General features: G+C 46.3%; 1 protein-coding gene across 1 annotated transcript in view; it reads right to left on the reverse strand.

Annotated features, from left to right (window-relative positions):
• Positions 1 to 5,566: 5,566 nt before the first annotated feature.
• GGA2 (golgi associated, gamma adaptin ear containing, ARF binding protein 2) overlaps positions 5,567 to 12,298 on the reverse strand; it is a 44,601-nt gene continuing 37,869 nt past the window's right edge. Inside the window, exons 15-17 of the mRNA XM_019011902.4 lie at positions 9,541 to 9,710; positions 8,427 to 8,537; positions 5,567 to 7,257 (exon numbers count right to left, since the gene is read on the reverse strand). Coding sequence (XP_018867447.2) covers positions 7,147 to 7,257; positions 8,427 to 8,537; positions 9,541 to 9,710 — 392 coding nt within the window. The 3' untranslated portion in view covers positions 5,567 to 7,146. The remainder of the gene's footprint in view (positions 7,258 to 8,426; positions 8,538 to 9,540; positions 9,711 to 12,298) is intronic.

Consider the following 12,298-nt stretch of genomic DNA (forward strand, 5'->3'; position numbering starts at 1 on the left):
CCGCACTCGGCCCTATTATTTATTTATTTATTTTTTTTGGAGACGGAGTTTGCTCTTGTTGGCCAGGCTGGAGTGCAATGGTGTGATCTTGGCTCACCGCTACCCCCACCTCCCAGATTCAAGTGATTCTCCCGCCTCAGCCTCCCGAGTAGCTGGGATTACAGGCATGCACCACCACACTTGGCTAATTTTGTATTTTTAGTAGAAACAGGATTTCTCAATGTTGGTCAGGCTGGTCACAAACTCCTAACCTCACGTGATCCATCCACCTCGGCCTCCCAAAGTGCTGGGATTACAGGCATGAGCCACCATACCTGGCCTCCAGTTATTATTGAATCATCCATTTTTACACTTGATTCTATTTAATTTTTGCATTAGGTATTTTGGGGCTTTGATGTGAGGTGCATATACATTTTATAATTTTATGTCTTCCTGGTATATTCACCTTTTATCAAATGTTCTTTTCTGTCTCTAGTAATACTTCTGTCTTAAAGTCTATTTTTATGCCAGGTGCGGTGGCTCACACCTGTAATCCCAGCCCTCTGGGAGGCCGAATCACTTGAGGTCAGGAGTTCAAGACCAGTCTGGCCAACATGGTGAAACCGTCTCTACTAAAAATACGAAAATTAGCCAGGCATGGTGGTGAGCACCTGTAATCCCAGCTACTCGGGAGGCTGAGGCAGGAGAATTGCTTGAATCCAGGAGGTGGAGGTTGCAGTGAGGTGAGATCACACCACTGCACTGCAGCCTGGGAGACAGAACAAGACTCTGTCTCAAAAAAAAAAAAAAAAAAAAAAAAAAAAAAAAAAAAAAAAGTATTTTGTGTGATATTAACACAGCCACTCCAGCTTTCTTATTACTACTTGCATGGCTAATTTTTTATCCTTTACTTCCAACTGATTTGTGAACCTAAGTGTATCTTTTGCAGACAGCATAGAGTTGGAATTTGGTGGTGGTGGTGTTTTCAATCCAGTATGACAGTTTCCGCCTTTTTGGAGACAGGGTCTGGCTCTACCACCCAGGCTGGAGTGCAGTGGTGTGATCTTGTCTCACCACTGCCTCCTCTGCAACCTCTGCCTCCTGGGCTCAAGCCAACCTCCCACCTCAGCCTCCCAAGTAGCTGAGACTACAGGCACATGCCACCATTGCCAGGTAATTTTTTGTAGAGACAGGGGTCTCACTGTGTTGCCCAGGGTGGTCTCAAACTCCTGGGCTCAAGCAATCCTCTCATCTCAGCTTCCCAAAAGTGCTGGGATTACAGGCTTGAGCCACCACACGGTTTCCTCACAGCCTTTTGAGTTAAGGCAGGTAGTATTTCTATTTCCAAAAGAGGAAACTGAAGCTGAGACGAGGTCATGCTGTAGAGAAACTTGAATGCTAGGGCAATTGATTTTATTTAATCCAAAAAGATATGCAGTACTAATTAAATATGATTAGAGATGCAGTAGGGTCAGGCTAGGCATGGTGGCTCATGCCTGTAATCCCAGCACTTTGGGAGGCCAGGAGTCCAAGACTAGTCTGGGCAACATGGTGAGGCCCTCATCTCTACAAAAATCTAAAACTCAGTCAGGTGTGGCAGCACGCATCTGTAATCCTAGCTACTTGGGAGGCCAAAGTGGGAGGATCCCTAGAGCCCAGGAGTTTGAGGCTGCAGTGAGCTATGACCATACCACTGCACTCCAGCATGTCTCTTAAAAAAAAAGAAAAAAAATGGTCTGTAAAGAAGGCACAAGGAGAACACCACGTGACAATGAAGACAAAGGCTGGAGTTATGCAGCTACAGGCTAAGGAAGTCAAAGATGGTGGAAGCCAGCAACCACCAAGAGGGAGCACCATGGCTCCAATATTAGACTCCCACCCCACAGAACTCAGACAACACATCTGTTGACTTAAACCACCCAGCTTGCGGTACGTTGTCATAGCAGTCCTAAGGAACTAATACAGAGAAAAATAAACATTTCAACTGTTACTTTGGGTCTGTTTATTGCAGCTGATCCTGATCTTAACAAAGGGTATGGTCAGATTTTTTTTTTTTTTGAGATGGAGTCTTGCTGTGTTGCCCAGGCTGGAGTGCAGTGGCACGATCTCGGCTCACTGCAAACTCCACCTTCTGGGTTCGAGCGATTTCCAGCTAATTTTTGTACTTTTAGTACATGGCCAGGCTGGTCTTGAACTCCTAATCTCATGATCCTTCGCCTTGGCCTCCCAAACTGCTAGGATTACAGGTGTGAGCCACCACGCCCAGCTGGTATGGTCAGATTTTATTAAAAGTATCAACCTTTTCTGCTGCCTATAAAAATATTCATAAGTTATCAGTATTCTTAGCACAATTTCTGTGGTTTTATGAGAGCAGGAGAGGCTGTGAAATGAACAGTGATGAAATGGAAGTCACCACTGTTACAACAGTTAAGAAAATCTCAGATGTGAAGGTGATTTGAAAAATAGCACCTAAATTTATAGAATATCTATCCTATCTGCTATTTTGTACACCTCATTACATTCTCACCAAAATGTGTGAAGTAGACTTCTAACATTTTTACCATTTACGGATATAAAAACTGAGGCCCAGAGACCACTGACTTGCCCAAGATGCTACAGGTGGTAAAAAACTAGAAATTAAACCTGACTCCCCAGCCCACACTTGGTTCACTCTAGCGCACAGGGCTGCCAGAATTGAGGCGAGAGAGGGTTGCCAGGGAAAAGTCCGGCCTGCTTGGCTGCCTGGGAATGGTGCCAGCGGGAGGGAGAGGATACAAGGAAACTATGAGGGAACTGCTACCCCAGAGTTTTAACATGCAGCACTTTCAACACATAAATGCTTGATTTGTACCATATGAGCTCAGGGAAGAGAGCGGGGTTACGTGTCTAAGTAATTCATACTGATAATGGCATTTTCTCCAAGCTATCTATGGTGTTACATGAAAAGAACAAAACACAGAACAGTATATTTTCTTGAACATGCCTAGAATCCCTCTGAAAAGACAGAGGATGGTAACTGGGTGGGAAGAATTTTCACCTTTCATAATTTTGAATCATGTCAATGTCTTTATCTTAAAAAAGACAACACTGAGCATAAAAAAATAAGGTTTTATTTTCAGCTGACTTTAGAAAGCTCAGAAAAAATTGAAAGAAAATTTATCTATAATTCCCTGACCCAAAGATTACCACTGTCAGATGTGCAAACATCTTGGTGCATCGCTTGGCTTTAAAACAAACTGGGGTCAGGACATGGTGGCTCATGCCTGTAATCCCAGCACTTTGGGAGGTCAAGGCAGGAGGACTGCTTGAGCCCAGGAGACCAGCCTGGGTAACACAGAGATCCAGTCTTTACGAAAAACTGCAACATTAGCTGGGCGTGGCAGCATGCACCTGTAGTCCCAGCTACTCCAGAGGCTGAAGCCGGAGGATCGCCTGAACACAGGAATTCAAGGCTGCATTGAGCTACAATCATGCCACTACACTCCAGCCTGGGCAACAGAGCAAAGCCCTGTCTCAAGAAAACAAACAAACCCACTTTTATACTCTTGATGCTGGGTAAGCATCTTCTATAATGGGTATATTTAAAGGATTTGGGATTAATATGGTAGTAGGCAAGCACTATTTGTATTCTAGAATATTGCCCTTGCTTTCTAGCTTTAACATTTTGTCTCAATTTACACTATTTGTACTAGGTAATATTCACTTTTCTTTTGGTTGTCATTTATTCTGTTTTCAACACTATCTTCATGACCTGTTTGTGTTCAGAGTGGCTCACAGATAAGGAAACATTTTTGCCCAGTGTTAAGTTCATGGAAGATAATAGGAAGAGTAATTAACTGCAGCAAAAGGTTAGGACAAAACATGGCATTATCAGGGCTTGAAAGGACTTTATTGTGGCTGTGGTGAAGCAGGCCCTGGTCTTGGCAGATGATACCAGAAGGGCACTGAGTGCCAGCGTGCAACTTGAATTTGATCCCATAAAGTCAGGCATCAGGAAGCCATTCAGAATTTTTCACCCGGTCAGATGCTCAGATTTGCTAGAGAACTCTGGTAGTGGCAAGAACCAGAGCTGGTACTCAGAATTGGGACAGAGGCATTGTCCCCCCCCACCCCCAAAAAAAAGCCCAAATCAGAGCAGTGGCAATGTAAGTGCAGGGAGGACATGATGTGGGATTATTTAGAAAACAGGCCAAATGACATGCAACTACTCTGCGGATACAGTCGAAGCAGGAATCAGGGACCCAGTAAGTCTCAGATGCTTTCAAGTAAGAGCATGTAGGTGGAAAGGGGCAGGACTCTGGGTTCCATTCTAAGTAACTGAGAGTGAAGCAACAGTGGAACCTCCAGATACAGATAACCCCTGACAGACTGAAATACGATCTGGGGACAGCAAGGAGATGGCAGCTTGAGAGGTCTACAATCCACCTAATGGTTTAGAGCCACCTGACTACCAGGCCTCTGTGTGGACGGGAAAGTCCTGAGGATTGGACTCTGGAAAACCACCACACTTAAGAGACAGAGGAAAAAGAGCAGTCACGGAGGTAGGTCACGAAACGGGTCAACAAGACCCCTGAAGAGTTCAAGATACTGGAAAGCACTGGCCGTGAGTGCCAGATCTCCAGCACACACATCATGAATTTGCTTCTCCCCAGAGGAACAGAAGCTCCTTCAGGGTGGTGCCTGGCTCAGGGTAGCTGGTCAACAACTAGCTTTTAAAAAAACAGAGACATGGTCTCACTATGTAGCCCAGGCTGGACTTGAAATCCTGGGCTCAAGCGGTCATCCCACTCAGCCTCCCAAAATGCTGGGATTATAGGCGTGAGCCACTGTGCACAGCCAATAACTACTGGTTAAGTGAATGAAGAGGTAGGAGCTGGGCTCTAAGTGGCCACTGGACTTGCTGATTAGAAGGGAGTGATGCCATAAACCACAGCCACTTTCAGGACAGCAGCCTGCCTCCTCTCCTCCTACCCCTATCCTGTCCAACACCTAAGCATAGTAGTACCATTGGGAGTCTGTGTCCTCAAAAGCAAGAATGCTCAGGTACACACGTGTGAGTTCACCTCTTAACTATAGGGGAGAAAGCCTGTCTTTATGATAAAGTCTCATTCACCCATTTTGACCAAAACCCTTCAGAGGGAGATGCTGTCATTATGATGGGTACCTCTTCAAGACTATGCAACAGCAACAGAGCCTATAAAAGCTACACAGAGGCCGGGTGCGGTGGCTCACGCCTGTAATCCCAGCACTCTGGGAGGCCAAGGCAGGCGGATGACCTGAGGTCAGGAGTTCGAGACCAGCCTGGCCAACATGGTGAAATCCCGTCTCTACTAAAAATACAAAAATTAGCTGGGCGTGCTGGCTCACGCCTGTAGTCCCAGCTACTCAGGAGGCTGAAGCACGAGAATCGCTTGAACCTGGTAGGCAGAGATTGCAGTGAGCTGAGATTATACCACCACACTCCAGCCTGAGTGACAGAGATATGGCCTCAAAAAACAAACAAAAAAAAGCCACACAGAACACAAGCAAGAAAGTACTTTTAGATTAAAATTCGTCTTATGTGAATTATGGCAAATGAAATCACCCCACTGTTTATCTGTTTTATGAGTTTTTACATTTGCTTAAAATTAGCATACTTGATCTTTTACAGTTCCCATCTCCACCAATTAGTATTGGCAGATTTCCACTATATGTAGAAGTCAAAAGATCAGACTGTAAAAATATCAGATATTGTAATTAAGAGCTCCAAACAAGTCTTGCAGTTTCAAAGGTAGAAACCCACCCAGCCAGTTCAGCTGCTTGGACTTCAAAGCCCTCCGCCTAGCCATCTCAGCCAGGCTCAGGTTCCTTCTCCTACCGATCAGGCCAAGCAGGACTTGTCAAACATACACATTCAAGCTCCTAGCACACAGTAGGTGCTAAGTGGGGATTGATTATAAACTTGAATTCTTCCATCAACAAATATCCACCTCTCCTGTCCAGCTTGCCTCAGATCTTCAGGTTCTCTCTTCACTGAGGCAGCTAAGCTTCTACATCCTTCATGAAGTTTCCTTTACTTCTCAACAGAAGACAGTTCCCTTTAGGCCTATCATCTCTAAATGCAACTGGCTTTCCATTTTCCACTTACTCAACACTCCACAAAGTACATTTGCTACATGGTATTTATTCAATGACTGTATATTTAGTCACCACCTCAATCACTGCTAAGCTCTCTTCATGTCTATCTGTACCACAGTTTCCCATCTTAGACTGTGACGTCAGCTGGCAAGGGCTGGCTGTTGGCCGATTCACCATGACTGACATGGTGTGTCACAAAGAGCTCCAAGTAAATGCTGTGAAGGAAGAGGATGAGGATGGAGATGAGGATCCTGAGAAGGGACCAGACTGGCTGCCCAACCCATGGACCTGAGGCCTGAGTAAGGCCTGGGAGCTGCTTTCCCCTCTGCCCAGGAGGTCTGTCCAGGGGCGATTCTAAGGCACAGTGGTGAAGGACATGATTGGTCCCCCAAGTGTGGTCCTCAGGTCTCATGGCAGCCACTCGCCTGGGAACAGTGCAACAAGCATTCCATTTAGAAGATCTTCCAGAACACACACAAGAAGCATTGTCTAATGAAAATGGAGACAAGGTCTTTCTTGGAAGAGAGTGCCCAAGTAGATACTCTCTGCCCCAAGACTAACCAGGTCCCTTTTAGGGTCCCTGAGAACAGCAGCCTGGGAGCAACCAAGCCTTTCAAAGGCTGACAAGGCACAGAGTGGATGAATGGAACGAACAATACATGAAAAAAACACTTTGGCTGATAAAACCTCCAACCTGAGGCAGGGACAGTGTGGCTCGCTGACATGCAGAAACACGACTGTAGCAGAGATGATGATGATGAGAAATGCTTCGCATTTCCCACACTGCCGATATCCCAAGCCCTGTGCTACCACCCTCTCCCCGCACACACACACACCATCTGCAGAATAAGTCAGAGGTTGACACACACACACACACACACACACACACACACACCCCCATCTGCAGAATAAGTCAGAGGTTGACACCCAGAGCCTGACGTCAGGATAGGACTCTTGGCACTCTGCACTGAAACACCATGATTAGTCCTGACTAGACAGCAAAAGTAACGCCAGCCTAAGCTTGAAATGAAGGGTCCATCTTGTGAAAAGTTAGGCTGCGCCCAAGACAGCCAGGTCTGGAAAGTCTTTCACTTCTCCTACTTCGCTGAAAGGCTGTCCACCTTGGTTGAATGTCAGCTTGTACCGTAAGCGGATAGGTTCCTGGGACAGAAGAGACAGAAGATGTCAAATCAGTGGAGAGCAACGCAGGAACAGGGGTCAATGTTAACTCAAGTCAAGTGAGTGTTTCAAACAATTCTGACACAAAATACCTGGGATACTCTCTTTGGGACTACAAACAAGGGGAAACAGGCACATATCCTGGGAACCCTTCGATACTTCAGCAGTCCTAAAATCCTGAGATGGGCTGCAATTCAGAGACCAGCTAAGGAAGACAGAGCTTGTCCTTTCAGAGGACTCCAGAGGATTAGGGAGAGTTCATGTGTCCCTCCCTTGGTCCCCAGCTATGACAATCCATCTGATCTTCCTTCAATGAGCCCCAAAGACAGACTCCAGCGAGGGATATTCCACATATACCCCTAACACCCAACCAAACCAGAGACTGACTTTCTCTCTTCTCCTTCCTTCCTTTCCTCCCTCCCTCCCTCTCTCTCTCTTTCATCTATCTGTCTATCTATCTATTTGATGGAGTCTCGCTCTGTCACCAGGCTGGAGTGCAGTGGTGCGATCTTGGCTCACTGGAACCTCCGCCTCTTAGGTTCAAGCAATTCTCCTGCCTCAGTCTCCCGAGTAGCTGAGACTACAGGCGCACGCCACCATGCCCAGCTAATTTTTGTATTTTTAGTAGAGATGGGGTTTCACCATGTTGGCCAGGATGGTCTCGATCGCTTGATCTCGTGATCCATCTGCCTCAGCCTCCCAAAGTGCTGAGATTACAGGCGTGAGCCACTGCACCTGGCCGACTTTATTTTTTTTTGAGATGGAGTCTTGCTCTGTTGCCCAGGCTGGAGTGCAGTAGTGCGATCTCGGCTCACTGCAACCTCCACCTGCTGGGTTCAAGCAATTCTCCTGCCTCAGCCTCCTGAGCAGCTAGGACTAAAGGTGCGTGCCCCCACAACCAGCTGATTTTTGTATTTTTAGTAGAGATGGGGTTTCACCATGTTGGCCAGGCTGGTCTCAAACTCCTGACCTCAGGTGGTCCACCTGCCTCAGCCTCCCAAAGTGCTGGGATTACAGGGGTGAACCACTGTGCCCAGCAAACCAGAGACTTTAGAGCAAGGCCTCAATGTACCTCTCTCCACCCACAAAGTTACCTCCCCTTACAGTTCAGGGGCCCCCATCTCCCTGCTACCACAGACACTGGAACATACTTTGTGTGGATTGTCAAGCAGCAGCATCTGAGATATCACAGCTGGAGGCATCAAAGGACTGAATGCAGGAAGCTTGGAACTGGATGCCGGCTGCAGCTTCACTCTCATTGACTATCAGGGGAAGAAAACCAACATGTAACTCATTCCTAACCACAGCTTCCAGGATGGAGATCAGGTGAGGGGGAGCTGGACCTCCCCAACACCCCTCCAAGAGGAAATGGCCCTCTTAGACGTGGTACCCCGAGGCACCTATGGGAGCCCAAGCAGAAAGACTCCCACTAATTGATAAAAGGATCTAAGAGGCCTTTCCTTCCACACACAGAATGGATCGGGAGTTGTGTGGTCAATAACCGGCATCTGAGACGCAGCATCAACAGCCAGGGCACATCTTGGGTTGAATTCTAACTGCTTCTCACTAGCTCTGTGACCTTGAGTAAAATATTTAATTTCTGAGCCTTGGGTTAACTTATAAAACAGAGGTAGTAGCAGAACATTGCCCACAGGACTACCGTAAGAAGTAGAGACTGCAGGTCATATTTTTGTCTGTCTCGAATCTTTTCCTTTCAGGACAGGCCCCTTCCCCTGTGACTGTGGGGTGCCTGTTAATCAGTAGGGCCCCACTTCCCTTGAAAAGGGATGGATGTTATCTCACATTGGCCAAGTGTCTCATATCCCAGGATACAAGTTCCTGGTCCAAGGTATGGAAGTAACACCAACAAGCCCAATCAGAGCCCTTTCCTGGGTAATCAATATATGTGCTTCATGCCCGGTGAGAGTTTCTGAGATAAAGAGGGTTAAGGACCATGCAACCCTGGAGCTGTGGGTAGCCACTTTCCTGTTTGTGGAGAAACTGTCAGAATGGTGCCAAAGAAAAGCAGAGTCAAGAGATACAGACAGACTCTTAAGGCATTGTTTAAGAACCTATCTGGATCCACTCACATCTGAAACCAGGTATTCAGGAATCCCCAGTCAGGCAAGCCATTACATTCCCACTTTATCTTCAGTTAGTTTGAGTGAAGATTCTTTCCTTGACACTCGACAGGTAAGTCCCAGAAAAGAACCTGGCACTCAAAAACGACAGCCATTACTGAGAAATCCGCAACAGATGACTCACCTTTGGCACAGCCACTTGAAACATGATATCCCAGACAGGCTGGGGAGCCGTGCTCATCATGGTCAAGAGCAGCACCTGTACCTCTGGGTGCCCAGGGGCTCCCGTCTGGGAGAAGTGGAGCAGAATTCTGAATCCATTCCGGTCATACACAATGAGAGGCGGCAGGCTACCTGGTAGAAAGGGCACAAGGAGAAGGGTTAATTAACACCACTACAAACCCCCCGGACAGCCAGGCTGGAAAGAGATGTACATGTTATCCCCAGATGCTGTTGCTTCTCCATGCAGAACATGTCCAGGACTGAATTCCTCTGCACTACCATAATCCAAGTCCTCATGACTCTAGCTGGACTCCTATGACCCTCCAAACTGACCTTTCCCCACCATCCAACCATCATACACACACCACCAGTTATTAAAAATCACATTTTTGAGGAAGATATGATCATGATTAAAATCATGCATGAACACTATAGAAAATAGAGAATTATCAGCCAGGCGTGGGGGCTCACGCCTGTAATCCCAGCACTTTAGGAGGCCAAGGCGGGTGGATCACTTGAGGTTAAGAGTTCAAGACCAGCCTGGAAAACATGGCAAAACCCCATCTCTACTAAAAATACAAAAATTAGCTGGGCATGGTGGTACACACCTGTAATCCCAGCCATTTGAGAGGCTGAGGCACGAAAATCACTTGAACTCGGGAGACGGAGGTTGCAGTGAACTAACTGCACTCCAGCCTAAGTGACAGAGCGAGACTCTGTCTCAAAAAAACAAACAAAAAACAAAAAACCACACACACAAAAAAACAGGATTATCATTAAAAAATGAAATAAATGCTTTTTTTTTTTTTTTGAGACGGACTTTCGCTTTTGTTGCCCAGGCTGGAGTGCAATGGCATGATCTTGGCTCACCGCAACCTCTGCCTCCCGGATTCAAATGATTCTCCCACCTCAGCCTCCCTAGTAGCTGGGATTACAGGCATGCACCACCACGCCTGGCTAATTTTTGTGTTTTTAGTAGAGATGGGGTTTTCTCCATGTTGGTCAGGCTGGGGGAGGTCAGGCCTCAAACTCCCGACCTCAGGTGATCCGCCCACCTTGACCTCCCAAAGTGCTGGGATTACAGGCGTGAGCCACTGCACCCGGCCAATGCATTCTTAATTCTACCCAGAAATAAGCACTTATTTCCTTCTGGTCTCTTTTATATGACTACAAACACACACATATGCTCTCACACACACATATACCACCTTATATTTAATTGTACAAAACTGTAGATACCAAATCACCTCAAATTAATAAGTTTAATAACATTCCAATGGAAATTCTAAAGAGACTTTTAATTTAGCTAAGGAGTGACTCTAATGTTTATTCGAGGGGGAAAAACTATGTAAGACTAACCAATAAATTTAAAAAGGGGGGGCAGGGCTATAGCAAATACTCAGATAAAATTACAATTCAAGTAAAGTGACATAAACAAAACGTGTGGAACAGATCTAAATGAGACTGTAACATAACATATCCTTCAAAAATCAGGGCTGGCTCAATGAGTGGCACTCAGACTGGTTAATCAGCTGGGAAAAAACCTTAATATCAAAATATACATTACTAAAATATAGCTTAGAGCTGGGTATGGTGTCTCATGCCTGTAATCCCAGCTACTCAGGAGGCTGAAATGGGAAAACGGCTTGAGGTCAGGAGTTCAAAACCAGCCTGGGCAATACAGTGAGATCTGCCTCCCACCCCCAAAAAGACAATAAAAATTTGCTGGGTGTGGTGGTGCATGCCTGTCATTCTAGCTACCTGGGAGTCTGAGGCAGGAGGATTGCTTGAGCCCAAGAATATGAGGCTGCAGTGAGCTATGACTGTGCCACCGCACTCCTGCCTAGGCGATGGAGCGAGGCCCCTTCTCTAAAAAAATTAAAAAAAAAAATTAAAACATAGTTTAACAATGAAACTACCAAAGATTTAAGAGACTGAAAATACCAGTGGGGTATGGTGGCAAGAGTATGGGGAAAAAAAGCAACCTTTTCAGAAGGGAAATTGGTAATGCAGATCAAAATTTTAAATGTCTACATGTGGCATTTCACTGGTATTATGATCTCCTAATAATCAGGAAGGTATAAAAGGAAGGTATAAAGAAAGGCATCCAAAGATGTTCTTTGTAGCCCTGGTTTTTTTGTTTTTTTTTTTTTAAGACACAGTCTCACTGTGTCACCCAGGCTGGAGTGCAGTGGCGCAATCTCAGCTCACTGCAACCTCCGCCTCCCAGGTTCAAGCGATTCTCTTGCCTCAGCCTCCCAAGTAGCTGGGACTACAGGCGCCCACCACCACGCCTGGCTAATTTTTTTTGTATTTTTTAGTAGAGACAGGGTTTCACCACGTTGGCCAGGTTGGTCTCAAACTCCTGACCTCAGGTGCTCCACCCACCTTGGCTTCCCAATGTGCTGGGATTACAGGCGTGAGCCACCACACCCAGCCTGCAGCCCTGTTTTTAACAGCAAACAGGTAGAAAGAAATTGACCTTCAGAGAAGGACTTAATAAGCTGGACATAGTGGCGCATGCCTGTAGTCCCAGCTACTCGGGAAGCCAAGGTGGGAGGATGGCTTGAGCCTGGAGGATGGAGGTTGTAGTGAGCTGAGATGGCGCTACTGCACTCCAGCCTGGGTGATAGGGCCAGACCTTGTCTCAAAAATAAAATAAAATAATTTTTAAAAAAATGACTGAATAGGGCCGGGCACGGTGGCTCACACCTGTAATC

Source organism: Gorilla gorilla, chromosome 18, assembly GCF_029281585.2.
Source record: "Gorilla gorilla gorilla isolate KB3781 chromosome 18, NHGRI_mGorGor1-v2.1_pri, whole genome shotgun sequence".
Taxonomy (NCBI): Eukaryota; Metazoa; Chordata; class Mammalia; order Primates; family Hominidae; genus Gorilla; species Gorilla gorilla.